Source organism: Mobula hypostoma, chromosome 1 (genome assembly GCF_963921235.1).
Source record: "Mobula hypostoma chromosome 1, sMobHyp1.1, whole genome shotgun sequence".
In the NCBI taxonomy this organism is placed as follows: domain Eukaryota; kingdom Metazoa; phylum Chordata; class Chondrichthyes; order Myliobatiformes; family Myliobatidae; genus Mobula; species Mobula hypostoma.
This window is the reverse complement of record NC_086097.1, coordinates 247,382,268-247,406,222: the sequence shown is the minus strand read 5'-3', so window position 1 is coordinate 247,406,222 and position 23,955 is coordinate 247,382,268. Positions and strand designations below refer to the sequence as shown.

Below are 23,955 nucleotides of genomic sequence, written 5' to 3'. Positions count from 1 at the left end.
AGTGTAATCCTAGCCTAATCACAGGGTAATTTATGATGACTGCTTAACCTACCAAATGTGGGAGGAAACCGGAGCACCCGGAGGAAACCAACTTGGTCAGAGGGAGAATGCACGAACTCCTGGCAGAGGGCGGCTGGATTTGAACCTGGGTCACCTGCACTGTAAGCTGTGGTGCTAACCATTACACTACCATGCCCCTCTCAGCGTTCTGTGTGAGTTGCTCAAGATCTCCAACCTCTGCGGAATTCTTGTCTTTGCGAGAGAATGAGAGCATAAATAGAGTTGACTAAGATAAAGTTCTTTTATGATGTCTTAAGCCTACTGTATGTGTACGCAATGTGATATTTTTCTCTTTATTTACCACAGCTACCTCATCCTTGAATTCTCAAATACAGCAACTCCAACATCTCCAGCAGCTACAGCAACAACAGGGGCAGCAGCAACAACAACCGAACCACCAGCTGCCTGGCCAGCAGGCATCTCCCCCTCAGAAGCAAAGCCAGTCGCCGGGGCAAGGCCTCCACTCACCGCTGACTCCACCCAATCCCCTCCAGGTATGGCAGTTTCATTTTGATGGCTGAGAATCATGTTCTGTGCTCTGTGTTTCAATTGAGTTCAGTGGGAAAGGGTAACCAGCCAGGATTCCCCCCCCCCCCCACCTGAACCTGTCCCCTCGACCTCTGTTTGATCCATCTCCCTCTCTTCTGGCGACTAACATCGGGCAGGAGTTGCAGGAATCTTGGGTCCTGCACCACCAGTTGTTGCCCAACAGTCATTGGGCGTGGATGACTTCACTGGCCTCAGTGCTGAGTGTAGACTCGCGTTCAGGGACTCTGCCTTTGTTACGTGTGGTTTTTCATCGAGTCTATTGTACTTATTTGTTTTCCTGTGGGTGCCTGTATGAAAACGTATCTCAAGGTTGTGTATGCTATACATACTTAGGTAGTAAACTCAGTTTGAACTTTGAGAGCGAGAGGTAATGATCCCGATCGGCTGGATGGGCAGAGCTGACATGATGAGCTTGAAATGGGCTCCACGGTGTGTTTCAACCTCCATTTCAAGTGGATCAGAATCACTTCAGATTCTCAGCTAGTCTCGTGTCAGTTCAAGGAAGACTGTGTCTGTTTCAAGATTCAAGATTGTTTAATGTCACTTCCAGCATGCCAAGGAGGATGAAATATTCGGAAATCTGGATCCAATGCAGCACAAAAAAACACTATATGGTAAAGATAATAATCATATAAAAACACACACAATAAATATAGTGTTGGCGCGTTGCCAAGTGGTTAAGGCGTCGTCTAGTGATCTGAAGGTCGCTAGTTCAAGCCTCAGCTGTGTCCTTGAGCAAGGCACTTAACCACACATTGCTCTGTGACGACACCGGTGCCAAGCTGTATGGGTCCTAATGCCCTTCCCTTGGACAACATCGGTGGCGTGAAGAGGGGAGACTTGCAGCAAGGGCAACTGCCGGTCTTCCATACAATCTTGCCCAAGCCTGCGCCCTGGAAACCTTCCAAGGCGCAAATCCATGGTCTCACGAGACTAACAGATGCCTATAATAAATATAAATACCAAAGTTATCTTATATACATAGATTGATTGTATGTCCATTGAGTGACGCTAGGTACAGGAGTGTCTGTATATAAGTGACTCTGACAGGATGTGATAAAGTAGTGGTGGTTGGGGGTGTGGAGGGGTGTGTTAGTGGCTGGAGGTGTTGATCAGCCTCACTGCTTGGGGAAAGTAATTGTTTTTGAGTCTGGTCGTCGGGGCATGGATGCTACGTAGCCTCCTCCTTAGATTCCTACTTACATCCTGCATTTATTAAGTCATATTTTGAACACTTAAAAATTAGGTTATGGGACACTGACATATTTATTGCTCATTCCTAGATGCTCTTGAAAAGCAATAACAGCAATGGAGCCGTTAACTGATATCCAGGGGTGTGAACTATTGATCTGGATATTTCAGTTTGAGTCCCAGCACTGCAGTTGTGAAATTTACATTCAGTTCATTAAATAAATCTGAAATAAAGCAACTGTCTCCATGATAAAACATAAAACACCACAGTACAGGCTCTTTGGCTCACAATGTTGTGCCAACCAAAATAAACCTAACCCTTCCCTTCCCTCCTACATAGCCCTCTATTTTACTATCATCCAGGTGCATAAGAGTTTCTTAAATGTGCCTAATGTATCTGCCTGCCTGGCCTGGAGGCATATGACAAGATAGGCAGAACTCAGCATAGATTCCTTAAAGGAAAATCCTGCCTGACAAACCTATTACAATTTTTTGAGGAAACTACAAGTAGGCTAGACAAGGGAGATGCAGTGGATGTTGTATATTTGGATTTTCAGAAGGCCTTTGACAAGGTGCCACACGTGAGGCTACTTAACAAGATAAGAGCACATGGAATTACGGGAAAGTTACATACGTGGATAGAGCGTTGGCTGATTGGCAGGAAACAGAGAGTGGGAATAAAGGGATCCTATTCTGGTTGGCTGGTGTTCCACAGGGGTCCGTGTTGGGGCCGCTTCTTTTTACATTGTACATCAACGATTTGGATTATGGAATAGATGGCTTTGTGGCTAAGTTTGCTGACGATACGAAGATAGGTGGAGGGGCCAGTAGTGCTGAGGAAATGGAGAGTCTGCAGAGAGACTTGGATAGATTGGAAGAATGGGCAGAGAAGTGGCAAATGAAATACAATGTTGGAAAGTGTATGGTTATGCACTTTGGCAGAAGAAATAAACGGGCAGACTATTATTTAAATGGGGAAAGAATTCAAAGTTCTGAGATGCAACGGGACTTGGGAGTCCTCGTACAGGATACCCTTAAAGTTAACCTCCAGGTTGAGTCGGTAGTGAAGAAGGCAAATGCAATGTTGGCATTCATTTTGAGAGGAATAGAGTATAGGAGCAGGGATGTGATGTTGAGGCTCTATAAGGCACTGGTGAGACCTCACTTGGAGTACTGTGGGCAGTTTTGGTCTCCTTATTTAAGAAAGGATGTGCTGATGTTGGAGAGGGTACAGAGAAGATTCACTAGAATGATTCCAGGAATGAGAGGGTTAGCATATGAGGAACGTTTGTCCGCTCTTGGACTGTATTCCTTGGAGCTTAGAAGAATGAGGGGAGACCTCATAGAAACATTTCGAATGTTGAAAGGCATGGACAGAGTGAATGTGGCAAAGTTGTTTCCCATGATGGGGCTGTCTAGTACGAGAGGGCATGACTTAAGGATTGAAGGGTGCCCATTCAGAACAGAAATGCGAAGGAATCTTTTTAGCCAGAGGGTGGTGAATCTATGGAATTTGTTGCCACGGGCAGCAGTGGAGGCCAAGTCATTGGGTGTATTTAAGGCAGAGATTGATAGGTATCTGAGTAGCCAGGGCATCAAAGGTTATGGTGAGAAGGCAGGGGAGTGGGACTAAGTGGGAGAATGGATCAGCTCATGATAAAATGGCGCAGCAGACTCGATGGGCCGAATGGCTGACTTCTGCTCCTTTGTCTTATGGTCTTATGGTCTTATGGTATTCCATGCACCCGCACCCCCACTCCCCCACCCACCAACACTCTGTGTAAAAAGCTTACCTCTGACATTACTTTCTTCTGTTCACCTTAAAAGGGGTAATAGTAGCATAGTAGTTAGTGCAACGCTATTACAGCTCTGGTTTGGAGTTCAGTTTCGATGCTGTTCTGTAAGGAGTCTCTGTATGTCTTCTCCGTGGAATGTGTAGATTTCCCCCAGATGCTCCAATTCCTCCCACAGTCCAATTGGGTTAGGGGTCAATTGGGGTTGTGGAGTTGCCAGGGTGACATGGCTTGATAAATCACTAACAAAACCTAAGTCAATAAAATGTTGCCCCCTCGGGTTATCCACTCGACCTATGCCTCTTATCATCTTGTGCACCCTGATCAAATCACCTCTAATCCTCCACTCCAATGATACAAGGCCCAGCTCACTCAACCTATCCTCATAAACTATGCTCTCTAATCCAGGCATCATCCTGGCAAATCTCCTTTAAACCCTCTCACACCCTCCCTAAAGCTTCCACAGCCTTCCTATAATGAGGTGACCGGAATTGAATACAACACTCTAAGTCTGGTTGTGTGGTTTTGTAAAACTGTAACTCCCAACTCATTGCCCTTTAACCACAATATTTTATGTAGATCAGGTAACAGCGACTTTGTGTCGAGTTGTCTGGCATTTTCACATGGTAGCTAGTTTACTGAAGCATCAAGTTTGGTACAAAAACACGCTTTGTGCTCAGAGGCCACATGCAAAATTTTTATGTGAGAACAAATACTGAACTTGAAGTATCAAAAAAGAAAAGGCATTGCTAAAGAGTTTTGTGGATCAAGATATTCATGGTTTTTTCTACATAGCATGTTGTTTGAATGAAAGGGAATCTGCCATACTTATCCCCTTTATATCATGCTGCTAGACCACAGATTGTGACAGGAAGCAGTAGATAGATATTTCCAAAAACTTCAGAGCTGCCTCAGCTGCTGGATTTTTCAGACCTGTTGTCTGTTTCAAGGAACAAAAGTTACTACACCCAACATTCTGGTTTCAGAGTGCCTATTTAATAAGAGGTACTGAAAGCTTCTAGACAAGACAAGCTAATGTGCAATTATTGCCTTGGGAAAGGATTTCCAGAAACTCTAGAGACCTTTACTGAGCATCTTGTGCTACTGACTTCAGTCATCATGACACCAGAAGCTACATTAACTTCTCTTTAGGATGTGAAGATATATAAAGTTGGGGCCTAGTTATTCTGGAGTAAAACCCTGAAGTACTTTTTGCACAAGTATTAGTAGACTTTGCAGAAGGCAAAGCCTTGATGTAGTGTTCATGGGTTCAAGGACCATTCAGAAATCTGATAGTGTAGGGCAAGGAGCTGTTCTGAAAACATTGAGTGCATGTCTTCTGGCTCCTGTACCTCCTCTGTGATGGCAGTAATGAGAAAAGGACGTGTCCCAGATGGGGAGGGACCTTCATAATGGATACCACCTTCTTGGGGCTTACTTATTATTTCTATTTATTTTTTCTCAGTTCAAGCTGGTAAAACCTGAGGTGCGGGCATAGCCAAGCACACTCATTTGTCAATTGCTAGGAACTTTTGAATACTTCTAGTAGTGTTTAGTATTGTGGCTTTCTGAAGATTTACATAGATATTGCCGTGTGGGCCTAATTGTTTGATGCCATTGTGCAATGACTTTGGGATGACACCAGTTGTAGATAATACTATCGGGACAATGTACTGTATACCTTGTTCATGTTCCATAGTCTTTCAATTTCCTCTTTTAAATCAGCATATTTCTGGTGTTTTTCACTTATTGATTTTTATAAGTTTTGTGTGTTTGGAATGGCTACATCTATTAAGTAAGTTGTTCTTGCTTGTTTATCCTGTATTATTATATCCGGACTGTGATTATGGATTGTCCTATCTGTAATAAGTGATCAGTCGTAATATGATTTGTGGTATTCTGACTCTAAAACTGGATCCAGCTTGTATTTATACTAAGATGTGATTTCATTTATGAGTTTGTATTTTAAAGCAAGATTTTGATGAATGATGCTTGCCACTTGATTGTGCCTGTATAAATAATCAGGTTGAGTTAAGTTGCTACAGGATCCTGTAATGCTGTTATACTGTAATGCTGTAATACTGTTTCTGGTTTTTCTTGACATTTTCTACATTTATCATCTTGAATTTGTTGGTCTTTTATTATGTATTTTTGATAATTTTTTGTGTTAACCACCTGATCCTGCATTGTTATTATTACTATTTCTCTTTTATATTTGCATAGTTTGATGTGATTTGCACATCCATTGTTTGTACAGTCGATGTTTCGGGCCAGAATTAATTCTGTTATGGTTCTTGGATTTACTAAGTATGCCCACAAGAAAATAAATCTCAGGGTTGGAGATGGTGACAGACAAGCACTTTGATAGTAAACTTACTTTGAACTTTGAACTCTCACTTCAAACCTTCATCCTCTAGTTCTTGATAACCCAACTCTAGGGATATATTTACTCTCTCTGTGTTCCTCGTGATTTTATGCACCTTTACGTGACCACTATGCGGTCTCCTAAGCTCTAAGTCTTGCCCTATCTAACCTCTCCCTATAAATCAGTCCCTCAGTCCTGACAGCATCGATTTAAGTCATTACTGCACTCTTTGCAGTTTAACAACATCCTTCCTATAGAAGGGGACCAAAAATGAATACAGTATCCAAAGTGCAGCTTCAGCATCATCTAATCCAACTATACCATGAACTCCCAACTTTTGTACTGAAATGTACTCAGCATTTTTCCAGCTTTCACAAATAAGCCAGTAAAATAAGCCTACTGACTCAGGGTCAGACACCCTGAGCCAATAGGCTGGTCCTGGACTTATTTCCATCTGGCATAGCTTGCGTATTGTTGTTTGATTGTTTGTGGTTTTTGTATTGCTATATTTATGCTCTGGTTGGTGCAGCTGTAAAGAAACCCAATTTCCCTCAGGATCAATAAAGTATATCTATCTATCTATCTATAATATACACTCTGTTGCCACTTTATTAGCTACACTAATAAATTCTCATTCGTTCAAATATCTAATCAGACAAACACGTGACAGAAGCTCAGTGCATAAAAGCATGCCAACATGGTCAAGAGGTTCCGTTGTCGTTCAGACCAAATATCAGAAAGAGGAAGAAATGTGATCTAAGTGACTTTGACTGTGGAATGGGTGTTGGTGCCAGGCAGGGTGGTTTGAATTTCTGACCTCCTGGGATTTTCATGCACTACAGTTTCTAGAGTTTACAGAGAACAGAGCTAAAAACAAAAAAAAAATCCAGTGAGTAGCAGTTCTGTGGACAAAAATGCCTTGTTAATGAGAGGTCAGAGGAGAATCGTCAAAATAGTTCAAGCTGAGAGTTGTTTATTTAACATGAGTCATATTTGATTAATATTGTAAATATATAGTTTGATTAAGCATTCTTTGTTGGTTGAATAATTCATTATGTTATACAGTATATACAGAGTATACGAACACATAAGTGTGTGTCTCGCTAAAAGTAAAACTAGTCCATACACGAGTTATTCCCAGCTCCTTCTTTTTATCTCGTTAGGTTTATGAAAACATAACAGTGGCGATGAGTAAGTTTTTAATAAACTGGAGACGAATACCTGCCCGTTGAAGTGCAGCGAGACCTTTGAGTTTAAAAACAAAATCACAGCACGTGTTCTTCAGAAGGGAAGACGTGGTCAAGTTTAAAAAAAGGGCGGAAAAGTGGACAAATTCATGGGTTCATAAACAGTGAGCACTGGCTGATAATAATAATATTTTAAAAATAAGAGAACTAGCTGGCCACAATGGAAATATTGATACATTCAATCGCACAAAGTTAACTGGATTTTGAATACCAAACAGATTGAACAGTATTTTGAAGCAAATAAAATAACCAATGAGAAGCAAGTACCAGTTTGCTGAGTGCATTGGAGTTAAAGGCATACAGTTTGCTCCAACCAAACCAGCCAAAATGAGTTTTGCTGATATCATGAAAGTAAAGCAGAAACATTTACAACTGAAACCATTATTGATTGCAGAATGTTTTAGGTTTCATATACTTTATTGTCACCAAACAATTGATACTGGAATGTACAATCATCATAACGATATTTGATTCTGCGCTTTCTGCTCCTTGGATTACAAATATGCAGAATCAAAAGGAAGGTGAGTTCATCTCAGTGTACATGCTAAATTGAAAAGATTGAGTATTATCAATTTGGTAATAGACTTATCATTTAGTTCAGCAGTCCCCAACCACAGGGCCGCAGACCGGTACTGAGCCACAAAGCATGTGCTACCAGGCCATGAGGAAATGATATGATTTGGCAATATGAAACAATATGAGTCAGCTGCACCTTTCCTCATTCCCTGTCATGCCCACTGTTAAGCTTGAATGTGAGGTCATTACGCATGCGAGGTCATGACCCACGCGTCATCCATGTCAGCACAGGAAGGAGGTTAATTCCTCGAGCTTGCAAATGACAGCGGGCTGAAAAGTATGTTTGACATAACATCTCTGCCAGCATTCCAGATCAAAGTTAAGGCTAAATATCCTGAGATAGCCACGAAAGCACTGAAAATGTTGCTTCCATTTCCAACATATCTCTGCAATGAATGCAACGGAAACTAAATTGTGGAATAGACTGGACATAAGGAACCCTCTTCAAGTATTGCTGTCTCCCATCACCTCTCGATGGCACCGTCTTGTTGCAGGAAAACAAGCCCAGGGCTCCCACTGATTCAGTGATATTGGTATGTTGCAATGATTTTATATGTTCATATGGGGAAACTATGTGCTGTGTGTTTAATATCCAATATATAACCATATAACAATTACAGCGCAGAAACAGGCTATCTCTGCCCTTCTACTCCGTGCCGAACACTACTCTCACCAAGTCCCACCGACCTGCACTCACCCCATAACCCTCCATTCCTTTCTTGTCCATATACCTATCCAATTTTTCGTTAAATGATAATATCGAACCTGCCTCTACCACTTCTACTGGAAGTTCGTTCAACACTTACTTCAAGCTCCCCTGTCCTCCCCTGATAATTGACTTATCACTATATTCATGCGAGGAAAATATGCTCTGTGTGTTTAATATTAAATTCGTTAGATAAACCCTTTTAGAAACAAAATTGAGTGTATTAGCCACTTATCACCTATATTCCGGTTGTAATTAACACCCCCCCCCGAACAGAATTGCCAAAAACGATCTGTAGAAAAAAACGGCACGTACACACATGCACAAGTCACGCATGTGCACACAGGTGCCTGCTCAAGGCTTCATGGTCATAGTAGTCTTTCTCGGGGTAAACGCAACATATCTGACTGCTACTCTTGTCCGTTGGCAAACCTACCCCCCCCCCAGTCGGTCGGTCTGCAAGTAGATTGTCAATATTAAAACGGTCGGCGGTACAAAAAAGGTTAGGGGCCCTTGATTTAGTTTATCGAATCTTACAAGAAAGCATTCAAAAATGACTCCTAACTGAAGCTCAACTTACATTTAAAAGAGCAGTTGAAATAGCTATATCAATGGAACATCAGCCAGAGATGCAATTGAGGCACCCTTCTTCAGTGAGCTAAATACATCCTAGAAAGAAGAAAAGGGAAAAGAAACAGAAGGATGACATGGAAATAGAAGAGGATAAATAAGACCTAATTTCTCAAAAAATAGCAAATTCAGACATACTCACTAGAAACTAGAGGAGAAAAGAAGGTGAGAAAAAGAAAGACAAAGTTGAAAAGGAGAGAAGAGATGGGATGAGAAAGAGGAGGGCATTGAAGGGAAAAGGAACGTGAGAAAGAAAAAGAGTGGAAATGAGAGCATGAGTGGGATCAGGACCACGAGTGAGACTGCGATAGGGATTGTGAGAGAACTAAGGATAAGGAAAATGTGCCTGACCAAGAAAGGGATTGAGAGTGGGATAAGGAGAGAGAAAGAAGCCAGGGCCAGGAGGGAAGCAAGGATTGACGTAAATCCAGAGAGAAGAGCTGAGAAAAAGAGAAGAAAAGTGTCCCGAGCTGTCAGAAGCACTCCTTGCAGTCTCAGAGTTAACTCCTACATTCACCACAGAGGAGGCTTCAGAAACTGAGATTGTTTCACAGCCTGAAGTCTCATCTGCCAAGACGAGTGGCCTCACTTATCAGGAAAGATGTTATCCCACAAGAGTTAGAAATCCTACTCAGCAATTAAATCTTTAGGCCTATGTGGGACAATTTAAAATTTACTATGCCATGGATGTCTATATAACAGTTGTATTATATAGTATACTGTATATATACTCCATTTAAATGGAGATGCATTCTATAGTGAAGTGGAATTTATAGCTGAGCAGAAAAGAGATTTTTCTATTTAATACAGTCTTTGGCACATATTCATTGTTAGGGTACTTAAGACTTGCACAGTACTGTATATAAAAAAAGACTAAATAGGTCAAAACAGAGAGCAAAGAAATGAGGTAGTGTTCATAGATTCAGGAACTGTTCAGAAATTTGATGGCAAAGGGGAAGAAGTATTCCAGGCTCCTGTACCTCCTTCTTGATGGGAGTAATGGGAAGAGGCCATGTCCTGGGTGGAGAGCAGTCTAGTTATGGGGAGAGATTGGACGGGCTGGGCTTGCTGTCCCGGGAGCGAAAGGAAGCTCCTGAGTGACCTGACAGAAGTACAGAAGATTATGAGAGACATAGGTATGGTTCATAGTTTTTTTTAAATCATGTGGTATATAGTCATAGTCATAGTCATACTTTATTGATCCCGGGGGAAATTGGTTTTTCTTACAGTTGCACCATAAATAATTAAATACTAATAAAACCATAAATAATTAAATAGTAATATGTAAATTATGCCAGGAAATAAGTCCAGGACCAGCCTATTGGCTCAGGGTGTCTGACCCTCCGAGGGAGGAGTTGTAAAGTTTGATGGCCACAGGCAGGAATGACTTCCTATGACGCTCTGTGTTGCATCTCGGTGGAATGAGTCTCTGGCTGAATGTACTCCTGTGCCCAACTAGTACATTATGTAGTGGATGGGAGACATTGTCCAAGATGGCATGCAACTGAGACACCACCGTCAGAGAGTCCAGTTCCATCCCCACAACATCACTGGCCTTACGAATGAGTTTGTTGATTCTGTTGGTATCTGCTACCCTCAGCCTGCTGCCCCAGCGCACAACAGCAAACATGATAGCACTGGCCACCACAGACTCGTAGAACATCCTCAGCATCGTCCGGCAGATGTTAAAGGACCTCAGTCTCCTCAGGAAATAGAGATGGCTCTGACCCTTCTTGTAGACAGCCTCAGTGTTCTTTGACCAGTCCAGTTTATTGTCAATTCGTATCCCCAGGTATTTTAATCCTCCACCATGTCCACATTGACCCCCTGCATGGAAACAGGGGTCACCGGTACCTTAGCTCTCCTCAGGTCTACCGCCAGCTCCTTAGTCTTTTTCACATTAATCTGCAGATAATTCTGCTCACGCCATGTGACAAAGTTTCCTACCGTAGCCCTGTATTCAGCCTCATCTCCCTTGCTGATGCATCCAACTGTGGCAGAGTCATCGAAAACTTCTGAAGATGACAAGACTCTGTGCAGTAGTTGAAGTCCGAGGTGTAAATGGTGAAGAGAAAGGGAGACAAGACAGTCCCCTGTGGAGCCCCAGTGCTGCTGATCACTCTGTCGGACACACGGTGTTGCAAGCACACGTACTGTGGTCTGCCAGTCAGGTAATCAAGAATCCATGACACCAGGAAAGCATCCACCTGTATTTAAGGAAGATTTAAAGAGAGGAGGAAAAATTTAAGGAGAAGATGGAATTTTGAATGGGATCTGAGGGGAGAACACTTTGCACAGAACGTGGTTGGTTTATAGAATTGTTGTCATCATAGAAAGCATTCTCACATCAGCCATTACTGTCTGGTTCGGTGCAGAATTCTACAATATACGAAAACTACAGCAAACTGTTAGTCAGCAGGAACGCACATGTAAGTATATCATTGCTACAGCACTTGGATGTCTTTTATATGATCGCAACACACTGCCGGATATTAAGAACATCAAGTACAACAGGTCAGAGATTGGTAAAGTAAAATATTGTGAGTCTGATTCACCAGTTAAAATATTGTGAGTCTGATTCACCGGTTGATGGCGGGGGAGCTCCGTGGCCTCGGTCAAGGTGCAGGCCAGGCCCTCATGCCTCAGGGTTGCATGTTGTAGCCACGGCAGAGCAGGATGCCAGAGCTGGCTCCGTGCCACTGAATTCCATACTGGGTTGGGGTCTGACTCGCCCATCAGTGCTGCCACCCAGTGTTTGCTCCCAGGAAGACAAGCTGAATTGCATTTGTCTGCAGGTGCACTTAGACAAGATGAGGAACTGCTGTGGGCTTGTTCTTGCAGAAACATGGCTCCAAGATAACATCCATGCACCATCAATCTATAGGCCTTGATACTCAGGGACTTGGGCTATATTATTTTTTTATATAACTGTATGTTTTATGCAATCATAATGATATGTGCTGTGTGCTGTTTGCGACTGCTGGTACTGTGTTTTGCACCATGGCCCCAAAGGAACACTCTTTCATTTGGCTGTATTCATGTGTATAGTTGAAAGACAATTAAACTTGAACTTGTATGTGCTCAGGATAAAGAACGGGGCGGGACAAATCATTGTGGACACGACCCACTCTGCAAACTGCCTTTTCCAAAAGCTCCCTTCTAGAAAGCACTATAGGCCTATTAAAGCAAAAACTTCACACCACCTTAAAAGTTCCTTCCCCCAGGCAGTTCAACTAATTCTAGTTAGCCACCCTCACCCCCTCTATCTATTATCCCCCTGTCACTGTACTGTAAACAGCTTAAACCACTTTTAATAATCCTGTTTGCATTGTAATTGCATGTTGGTATTTATAAGACATAAGACCATAAGATATAGGAACAGATTTAAGCCATTTGGTCCATCGAGTCTGCTCTGCCATTTCATCATGGCTGATCCAATTTTCCCCTCAGCCCAGTCTCCTGCCTTCTTCCCGTATCCGTTCATACCTTGACCAATCAAGAATCCATCAACTTCTGCCTTAAATCCCTGTTAAAATATCCCTCAGACAGTGGCAGCTCATTCAGAATGCTGCTGCAGAGTCAGTAGGACTAAAAGACCATAAGGCGTAGGAGCAGAATTAGGCCTTCTGGCCATCGAGTCTGCTCAGCCATTCAATCATGGCTGATCCTTTTTTTCTTCTTCTCCTCAACCCAAGTTCCTGGCCTTCTCCCCGTAACCTTTGATGCCATGTCCAATCAAGAACATTTTGATCTCTGCCTTAAATACACCCAACGACATGGCCTCTACAGTTGCATGTGGCAACAAATTCCACAAATTCACCAGCCTTTGGCTAAAGAAATTTCTCCGCATCTCTGTTTGAAAAAAGGGTGCCTCTCTATCCTGTGGCTGTGCCCTCTTGTCCTGGACTCTCCCACCATGGGAAACATCCTTCCTACATCTACTCTGTCCAGGTCTTTCAACATTCGAGAGGATTCAAAGAGATCCCTCTCATCCTTCTGAATTTCAGTGAGTACAGACCCAGAGCCATCAAACATTCCTCGTAAGATGACCCTTTCATTCCTGGAATCATTCTTGTGAACCTCCTCTGGACCCTCTCCAATGCCAGCACATCTTTTCTAAGATGAGGGGCCCAAAACTGTTCACAATACTCAAGGTGAGGCCTCACCAGTGCCTTATAAAGCTCAGCACATCCTTGCTCTTGTATTCTAGTCCTCTTAAAATGAATGCTAACCTGGCGTTTGCCTTCCTCACCACCGACTCAACCTGCAAGTTAACCTTTAGGGTGTTCTGCACAAGGACTCCCAAGTCCCTTTGCAACTCAAATTTTTGGAGTTTCTGCCCATTAAGTCCGCACATTTATTTCTACTACCAAAGTGCATGACCGTGCATTTTCCAACATTGTATTTCATTTGCCACTTTCTTGCCCATTATCCTCATCTGTCTAAGTCCTTCTGCGTCCTACCTGTTTCCTCAACACTACCTGCCCCTCCACCAATCTTCATATCCTCTGCAAACTTGGCAACAAAGCCATCTATTCCATCATCTAGATCAGTTATATATGGCATTAAAAAAAGCGGTCCCAGCACCAGCCCCTGCGGAACACCACTATTCGCTGGCAGCCAACCAGGAAAGGATCCTTTTATTCCCACTCAGTGCCTCCTACCAATTAGCCAACGCTCTAACCATCTTAGTAACTTTCCTGTAATACCATGGGCTCTTAACTTGGTAAGAGCCTCATGTCTGGCATCTTGGCAAAGGCCTTCTGAAAGTCCAAATATATAACATCCATTAGACTTCCCATTAATTTTTACTTTGTGTATGACCTTTCTTTTGCTGTTACATTAGCTTTGACTTCCCTTGTCACCCCAGTTGTACTATTTTGCCATGTGAATATTTCTTTGTTTTTGGAATGGATCTATTCTGCACCATCCTTATTTTTCCCAGAAACCTAAGCCATTGCTGCTCTGCTGACATCCCTGCCAGCATCACCTTCCAATTTATTTTGGCCAACTCCTCTCTCAGACTGCTGTAATTTCCCTTACTCCACTGAAATACTGCTACATCAGACTTTACTTTCTCCCTATCAAATTTCAAGTTGAACTCAGTCATATTGTGATCACTGGTTCCTAAGGGTTCTTTTACCTTAAGCTCCCTAATCACCTCCAGTTCATTGCATAACACTGAATCCAGTATAGCTGATCCCCTCATAGGCTCAATGACAAATTGCTCTAAAAAGCTATCTCTTATGCATTCAACTAACTCACTCTCGAGATCCATTACCAACCTGATTTTCCCAATTGACCTGCATGTTAAAATCTCCCATGGCTACCATAACATCGCCCTCTTGACTCACCTTTTCTAGTTCCTGATGTAATCTGTGGTCCACATCCTAGCCACTGTGGGGTGGACTGTGTATAACTGCCATCAATGTCCTTTTACCCTTGATTTTCTTAACTCAACCCACAAGGATTCAACATCTTCCATCCTATGTCACATCTTTCTATTGATTTGATGCCATTCTTTACCAGTAGAGCCACACCACCCCCTCTGCCTACCTTCCTATCCCTCCAATGTAACGTGTAAGCTTGGACATTCAGCTCCCAACTACAACCATCCTTCAGCCATGATTCAGTGATGGCCACAACATCATACCTGGCAATCTGTAATATTGCAACAGGATCATCCACTTTATTTCTTACACTACGCGCATTTAGATACAACACCTTGAGTACTGTATTTGCTATCCTTTCTGATTCTGCATCCCTAATGTTTTGATACTCAGCCTGTTGACTGCAACTACATCCTATCACCTGCCTGCCTTTCCTGACAGTCTGATTGCATGCTATCTTTATCTTTTTTACTATCTGTCCTATCCTGAGTCCCTTCACTCCGGTTCCCACCCCCCTGCTAAATTAGTTTTAACCCTCCCCAACAGCTCTAACAAACCTGTCTGGGAGAATATTGGTCCCCCTCGGGTTCAGGTGCAACCGATCACTTTTGAACATGTCATACCTCCCCCAGAAGAGATTAGATTGGATTATTAGATTAGATTATGAGGACACGCAGTCCTCTTTTATTGTCATTTAGTAATGCATGCATTAAGAAATGATACAATATTCCTCCGGTGTGATATCACAGAAACACAGGACAGACCAAGACTGAAAAACTGACGAAAACCACATAATTATAACATATAGTTACAACAGTGCAAGCAATACCATAACTTGATGAAGAACAGGCCATGGGCAAGGTGAAAAAAGTTCAAAGTCTCTCGAAAGTCCCACATCTCACGTAGATGGGAGAAGGAAGAAAACTCTCCCTGCCATGCCTGACTACAGTTCGACTCTGAGTCGTCCGAAATCCCTTCAAACCTCCAACCGGCTCTCCAACCCTGAGCACCGAGCACCATCTCTGCCGAGCGCTTCGACCCCGGTCCCATGGCTCTTCAGAAGTTTCTCTAGATGTTCCTCCATGCTTCCCAATGATCCAAGAACCTGAAGCTCTGCCTCTTGCACAGGCTTCTCAGTTACGCATTTATCTGCCAAATCATTGCTCATAGCTTGTTAAGCAGCCTCATGAGTGGCATCTTGTCAAAGGCCTTCTGAAAATCCAAGTACACAACATCAACCAATTCTTCTTTGTCTATCCTGCTTGTTACTTTTTCAAAGAATTCCAACAGATTTGTCAGGCAAACAACAGGAATTCTGCAGATGCTGGAAATTCAAGCAACATACATCAAAGTTGCTGGTGAACGCAGCAGGCCAGGCAGCATCTATAGGAAGATAAGTTAGTCCTGACGAAGGGTCTCGGCCTGAAACGTCGACTGCGCCTCTTCCTATAGATGCTGCCTGGCCTGCTGCGTTCACCAGCAAATGAGATTTGTCAGGCAATATTTTCTCTGACATCCTGACTATGGCCTATTTTACCATGTGCCTCCAAGTACCCTGAGACCTCATCCTTAATAATTGACTTCAACTTCTTCTCAACCACTGAGGTCAGACTAACTGGCCTATAGTTTGCCTCTCTCCCTTCTTGAAGAGTGAAGTAACGTTTGCAATTTTCCAGTCTTCCAGAACCTATTGATTCTTGTAAGATCATTACTAATGCCTCCACAATCTCTTCAACCACCTCTTTCAGAACTCTGAGGTGTACACCATCTGGTCCAAGTGACTTATCTATGTTCAGATCTTTCAGTTTCCCAAGAACCTTCCCTCTAGTAATGGTAACTTCACACACTTCATGTCATCTGGGACTTCCACCATACTGTTACTGTCTTCCACATGAAAACTGATGCAAAATACTTATTCAGTTTGTCTACCATTTTGTTGTCACCCATTACTACCCCTCCAGCACTGTTTTCCAAGGGTCCAATATCCTCGCATGCCTCTCTTTTCCACTTTATGTGTCTGAAGAAACTTTTGGTATCCTCTTTAATATTATTGGCTAACTTATTCCATCTTTACCTTCTTAATAACTTTTTCATTGTCTTCTGTTGGTTTTTAAAAGCTTCCCAATCCTCTAATTCCCACTAATTTTTTGCTCTATGCTATGCCTTCTCTTTGGCATTTATGTTGGCATCTACTTCTCTTGGTAGCTATGGTTGTGTCATCTTGCCTTTAGAATACTTCTTCCTCTTAGGAATGTATATATCCTGTGCCTTCCAAATTGCTTCCAGAAATTCCAGCCTTTGGTGCTCTGCCGTCATCTCTGCCAGTGTTCTTTTCCGATCAATTCTGGCCAACTCCTCCTGCTTGCCTCTGTAATTCCCTTTACTCCACTATAATACTGATGCATTAGATTTTAGCTTCTCCTTCTCTAATTTCAGGGTGAATTCAAATATATTATGATCACTTGCCCGTAAGGGGTTCTTCTACCTTCAGCTATCTGAACAATTTTGGCTCATTGCACAACACCCAATCCAGAATATCTGATCCTCTAGTGGGCTCAACCATGAGCTGCTCTAACAAGCCATCTCATAGGCGCTCTTAAAATTCTCCTTTCTGGAATCCAGCACCAACCTGATTTTCCCACTCTACCTCCATATCAAAGTCCCCCGAGATAACATGTAACATTGCCCTTTTGGCATGCATTTTCTATCTCCCGTTGTAATTTGTAGGCCACATTCTTACTACTGTTTGGGGGTTTGTATACAACTCCCATTCGGGTCTTTCTACACTTGCAGTTTCTTAGCTCCATCCGCAATGATTCAACACCTTCCAACTCTCCGTCACCTATTTCTAATGATTTGATTTCATTTTTTACCAGTAGAGCAACGCCACCCCCTCTGCCTTCCTGTCTGTTCTTTAAATACAATATGTATCCTTGAACATTAAGCTCCCAGCCATACATTTCTTTCAGCCATGATTCAGTGATGCCAACTTACCTGTGTAACTTATCTGGGTTGAACTCCATCTGCCACTTCTCAGCCCAGTTTTGCATCCTATCAATGTCCCGCTGTAACCTCTGACAGCCCTCCACACTATCCACAACACCCCCAACCTTTGTGTCATCAGCAAATTTACTAACCCATCCCTCCACTTCCTTATCCAGGTCATTTGTAAAAATCACGAAGAGTAGGTGTCCCAGAACAGATCCCTGAGGCACACCACTGGTCACCGAGTCAGCATTCAACTCAACAGAGTGGGACTGCCTCAGGAGCTCCAGCTCCAGATTTTTCCCTTGGGCCTTCCCCATGAGTGGGTGTCACTGCAAGGCAGTGGAGGTTTGAGATCAGAGTTTTCTTTCTCCTAGATGAGCTGCCAACTGTGGCTGACGAGCCCCTTATGTCTGAAGGCACCAATAACCTGCCTTTTCCCCTTCTTCTTTCAGCAGAAAGGTTCCGCTGGGCTTAGTAGTTAAACTACATGTGAAGGCCAGGATCTAGTCTTGGTTGTTAGAGACTATTTGAGAACATTTAATAGGTAGCGGGAGCTTATCCCCACTGCCACCCCCCAGCAATAACAACTTTAATGAACCAACTTTGACGTTACAATTGCAGTTTAATTGGTATTTAATTGCAGTGGATGTTTCCTATGCTGGGAGAGTCTAAGACCAGAGGACACAGCCTCAGAATAGAGGTACGTCCATTTAGAAAGGAGATGAGGAGCAATTTCTTTAACCGGAGAGTGGTGAATCTGTGGAATTCGTTGCCACAGGCAGCTGTGGAGGCCATGTCATTGGGTATATTTAAGGAAGAGGATGATAGATTCTTGTTTAGTCAGGACATGAAACAATATGGGGCTGAGAGGCAAAGTGGATCAGCCATGATGAAATGGCGAAGCAGACTCGATGGGCCAAATAGTCTAATTCTGCTGCTATATCTTTTGGTCTTATGGTATCCGGACTCTTGAAAAGGCAAGATACACAGAGGAAATTGTCCTAATGTGGCCACATGGGCCTAGTGTTAATGGGTAAAAAAGGTCTGTCTGGATATTGTAGTCTGAAGGACCTGCTTTTGTACTGTGCTCTATGATTCTCTTAAACCAATAAAAATTGTCCTTGAAAATACACTGGCCCAGCTCCTGAAGGCAAGGAAGTAGCAAAGCCGCTTTAAACTCAGAATTAATCCCATGACCCCTTGAACAGTAACAATTTTCTACCACCTCTAACAATCTAGATCAAACCAAGGCAATGCCCTCTTCTCGACCAAAGCAATATTTTGTTCCATAGAAGTTTCTTCTTTGAACTAAATTTGGAATCCTGTTTGATTCGCCTTTAACTGTAATTCATCTGATGAGCTTTTGGAAATAAATACATCACAACCATTACAATTCTACTCCTTGCGGAACGTAGATATATTTTGCATTACTTTCTGCCTGTCCACGAAAGGATACACAGGCAGTTCCCAATATACACTGAGAGCATGGCAGCGTTGTGGTTAGCACAACACATTACAATACCAGTAACCAGGGTTTAATTCCAACCGCTGTCTGTAAGGAGTTTGTACGTTCTCCCCGTGACCACGTGGGTTTCCTTCGGGGCTCCAGCTTTCTCCCACAGTCTAAAGACGTACCAGTTGGTAGGTTCAGTGGTCATTGGAGATTGTCCCGTGATCAGGCGAGGGTTAAATTGGGGCTTGCTGGCCAGCACTGCTCGAAAGGCTGGAAAGGGCCTATTCTACACTGTGTCTCAATAAATAAATAAAATTACTACACCACTGCACGTCCTGTGGTACACTTTATTTTTTTCTTTATTCGGACAAGGTGTTGGAGTGTATGTGACTCATGACAAAGGACTGCAGTAAGTACCTGATGCCAGCTCTGAACAAACTGTCCATGTTTGCTGGTCAGCACAGCCCGAGGGCTGGAAGGCCTGTCCCACGCTGAATATCAACAAATATACAAATCTTTTAAAACTCCAGATGCAATAACTTAGCGCTCTCCTAAGCCCCCACTGCTTGTATATACCATGCTAGAATCATTTTCCTGTAAAATCCTAGTTGTAAATTTAGATTTAAAAAAAACATAATTTTACAAAATTTAAGCTATTATCACAAAATGAATAACTAAACGTATTCCTGAACTGTAGCCTTGTGCATAAATTCTGAATTCTTACTTTCTTTATTGATTGAGATACAGCGTGGAATAGGCCCTTCGATCCACACTACCCAGCAATCCCCAGACTTAACCCTAGCCGAATCACAGGACAATTTACAATGACCAATTGCCCTACCAACAGGTATGTCTTTGAGCCGTGGCAGGAAACCGCAGCACCCAGAGGAAACCCATGTCATCACGGAGAGGACGTACAAAGTCCTTACAGACAGCGGCAGGAATTGAACCCAGGTCGCTGTTACTGTAAAGCATTGTGCTAAGCGTTACACTACCTAGCCGCCCCTTTTGGTATCGAAACTATTTTTGTTTTACAACCAATTTCATTTACCTCTGTCCCCTCACTTTGTATGTTTAGTTCTTTCAATACGGCTGATTATAAAAGATCAGGAAGGTAGGCACACAGACCATTCCAGTTCATGTCTGTCCCTTCAGTGACAACTGGCTCTTATATAACTAACCCCTTCATTCAGTTGGGCTCAGTAACTCTGCTTTAAAAGCTAAACCTTTTGGTTTAGCTTCCTTTCTTTAACACAATAGTTATGTTTTAATTAATTCAGAATTAGAATCAGGTCAATTAGCATTTACATATGCCATGAAATGTGTTGTTTTGTGACAGCAGTACAATACAATACTTAAAAACTACTATAAATTGAAAAAAAAAGAATCCATACACTCACCTCCTGTATCTAATAAAGAGCCTATACTCTTCAGAAATGCACTTCTGCACCCCACTGCTGTAACATGTGGTTAGTTGAGTTACTGTCAACTTCTGTCTGGCCATTCTCCTCTGACCTCTCTCATTAACAACGTGTTTTCGCCCACAGAACTGCTGCTCACTGGATTTTTATTTTTTGTCTTCTGTAGCTTTTTCTGTAAACGCTAGAGACTGTTGTGCATGAATCTCCCAGGAGATCAGCAGTTTCTAAGATATTTAAACCACCCTGTCTGGCACCAACAATCATTCCACGATCAGTGTCACTCAGATCGCATTTCTTCCCCATTCTGACGTTTGGTCTTTATGCTTTTATGCATTGAGTTGCTTCCATGTGATTGGCTGATCAGATGTTTGCATTAACAAGCAGATGCACAGGTGTAAAACGGTGGCCACTCTCTGCCTCAGTTGGCTTGGTGTAATGCTGATGTTTCCTTTCACAATTAGGTGGTATTTAAGATATGCAAGGTCGTGTTTTCTCATATTTATTTAAAGGATGAGGAGTTTGCAGACTGATACAGCATACAATTACCAATCCCTGGTTACCCTTGAGAAGGTGGTGATGATCAGCAGAATGAGAGGGGATCTTATAGAAACATGTAAAATTATGAAAGGGATAGATAAGATAGAGACAGGGAAGTTATTTCCACTGGGAGGTGAGACTAAAACTAGGGGACAGAGCCTCAAGATTTGGGGGAGTAGATTTGGGATGGAGATGAAGAGGAACTACTTTTCCCAGAGGATGTTGAATCTATGGAATTCTCTGCCCAATGAAGCAGTGGAGGCTACCTCAGTAAGACAAGCTTAGATAGATTTCTGCACAGTAGGGGAATTAAGGGTTATGGGGAAAAAGGCAGGTAGGTGGAGATGAATCTATGGCCAGATCAGCCATGATCTTATTGAATGGTGGAGCAGGCTTAATGGGACAGATGGCCGACTCCTGCTCCTATTTCTTATGTCTTTGAACCTCAGCTGTCACTGTGGTCCGGGTGTGTCCGCAGTGTTCTCAGACTGAGAGAGAGAGTCCGGGACATGAGAAAATAACGTCCACTCCTTTCCACTGTAGTGCTGAGGGAATGATCTGCTGTCATAGATGCATTTTGTATATTCAGGAGACATTCAGATTGGCACTTAAATTGGAAAGGTAGGGAAGGAAATAGTCCCAACATATGCAAATGAGATTAGTGTCGACAGGGGTAGATTTAAGATCAAGAGCTAAAGATTACCTTCATTTTTGTCACTTGAGGAATGGGAGTTGGCAGAATCATGGGGAGAGCATGATAAAAAGCAGAATGCATCTATCTTTTTTGTAGTAACAATAGATCACTTCATCAACGAGGAACCGATTGTATAGGTGCCAATCATATGAGAGGCAACATGATTGACAGATTAACATAATTCTCAGAAACTTCCGCTATCTCCAACGGGTTCCCACCACCAACCTCATTTTTCCTTCCCCCTCCCCCCAACTTTCTGCTTTCCGCAGGGATCACTCCCTCTGCGACTCTCTTGTCCATTCGTCCCTCCCCGCTGATCTCCCTCCTGGCACTTATCCTTGCAAAAACTACAAGTGCAACACCTGTCCCTTACCACCACTCAGGGCCCCAAACAGTCCTTCCAGGTGAGGCGACACTTCACCTGTGAGTCTGTTGGGGTCATGTACTGTGCTCTGTGCTCCCAGTGTAGCCTCCTGTACATTGAGACCCGGTGTAGATTTGGAGACCACTTAACCAGAAGGTTAATTTACAGGCTGAGTCTGTGGTAAAGAAGGCAAATGCAATGTTGGCATTTACTTCAAGCGCAATAGAATATAAAAGGAAGGAGATAAAGCTGAGGCTTTATAAGACACCAGTCGGGCCCCACTTGAAGTATTGTCAACAGTTTTGGGCCCCATATCTCAGAAACGATGTGTTGTCATTGGAAAGAGTCCAGAGGAGGTTTACAGGATGATTTCAGGAAAGAAGGGGTTAACATATGAGGAGCGTTTGGCAGCTTTGGGCCTGTACTCACTGGAATTTAGAAGAATGCATGAGGATCTCATTAAAACCTTCCAAATATTGAAAGGACTAGCTGGGGTGGATGTGGAGAGGATGTTTCCTGTGGTGGGGGTATCCAGAACTAGAGGGCACAGCCTCAAAATTGAGGGGTGACCTTTTAGAACAGAGGCAAGGAGGAAATTTTTTAAGCCAGAGGGTGGTGAATCTGTGGAATGCTCTGCCACAGACTGCGGTGGAGGCCAAATCCGTGTGTATATTTAAGGCGGTAGTTGATAATTTCCTGATATAACCATATAACCATATAACAATTACAGCATGGAAACAGGCCATCTTGGCCCTTCTAGTCTGCGCCAAACTCTTACTCTCACCTAGTCCCACCGACCTGCACTCAGCCCATAACCCTCCATTCCTTTCCTGTCCATGTAGCTGTCCAATTTAACTTTAAATGCCAACATCGAACCTGCCTCAACCTGATCAGTCAGGGCATCAAAGGATATGGCAAGAAAGCAGGTGTATGGCATTTAGTGGGATCCAGGATTAGCCATGATGGAATGGCGGAGCTAACTTGATGGGGTGGATGGCATAATTCTGCTCCTATGCCTTATGGTCTTATGGTCTTATACTGATAATGGCTGGGGTCACCCATTTTTAAAGACACTACTCAGAAGAAGGCAATGGCAAACCACTTCTGTAGAAAAACTTACTGTAAGGGGTTTCTTTTTTTTATGTCACTGCGTAGTCTAATTAAAATGGCTTCTTTGTTATGTTACAATTGAAAGGGCTTCTTTGTTATGTTAACTGCTGAGAAAGTCCTCCCGCTAGCAGTTTGTTTGGATCATGTTACTGATAAGAAGATGTTACAAACCAATTGGGATAGTTGTTATGCTTTTGGTGTGTCTGCAAGATATTGTATGCGCGGGGTTTTGGGGCAGAAGGTGGGAGAGAGAGAGAGACAGAGGATAGACCAGGTGCTGTGAGTCCGCTAACGAGGTCGGACCCTGAGTGGGGCGTTCGGCGAGGAGGGGAGACGAAGATGGACTCATGTGGAGCATCTGGGCGACCACCGTTGTTGGTCCCAGGCGGCCGGTTGAGGTGGCCTGAGGGGTCATAAGGTGAAGAAGAAGGGTCCTGAGCTCCAACTGTTTGTGCGCAAAGAGATTGAACTTTGATAAGTGTGGCGCCTTTTATTTTCCTTTTATATTTTATTCTCTATTAATTATATAGTTCCAGTAATATCTATAAACTGTAAATCATTTAATCGTATCTGGTGTATTGTCTGTTATTTGGGCGGGGTGGGGTACATCACACAGCATCCACACAAACTGATTCCCCAGTTTGGCGGGGCCGAGGGCTGTTTCCCTAGACGACAGCGAGCCGAGCGACCCTGAGGCTGGCCGGGGGGCTACATGACCAAGTACAATCATGTTTATGGATAGACCATGATCACCCATGCCATATGACAGGGCACATAATGATGATGATGTAGAAGAATAATGACCCAGTAGATGGCACAAACAGGGCACTGGTTTAAATCTGGCAGATTGGAATCGTCTCCAGCTGAGAGGATCTGTGAAG

At 43.1% G+C, this 23,955-nt stretch overlaps 1 protein-coding gene across 2 annotated transcripts in view; it reads left to right on the top strand.

Annotated features, from left to right (window-relative positions):
* pou6f2 (POU class 6 homeobox 2) overlaps positions 1-23,955 on the top strand; it is a 711,266-nt gene that overhangs the window by 494,252 nt on the left and 193,059 nt on the right. For both annotated transcript variants that reach the window (XM_063066795.1, XM_063066786.1), the window contains one exon: positions 367-554. In XM_063066795.1, coding sequence (XP_062922865.1) covers positions 367-554 — 188 coding nt within the window. The remainder of the gene's footprint in view (positions 1-366; positions 555-23,955) is intronic.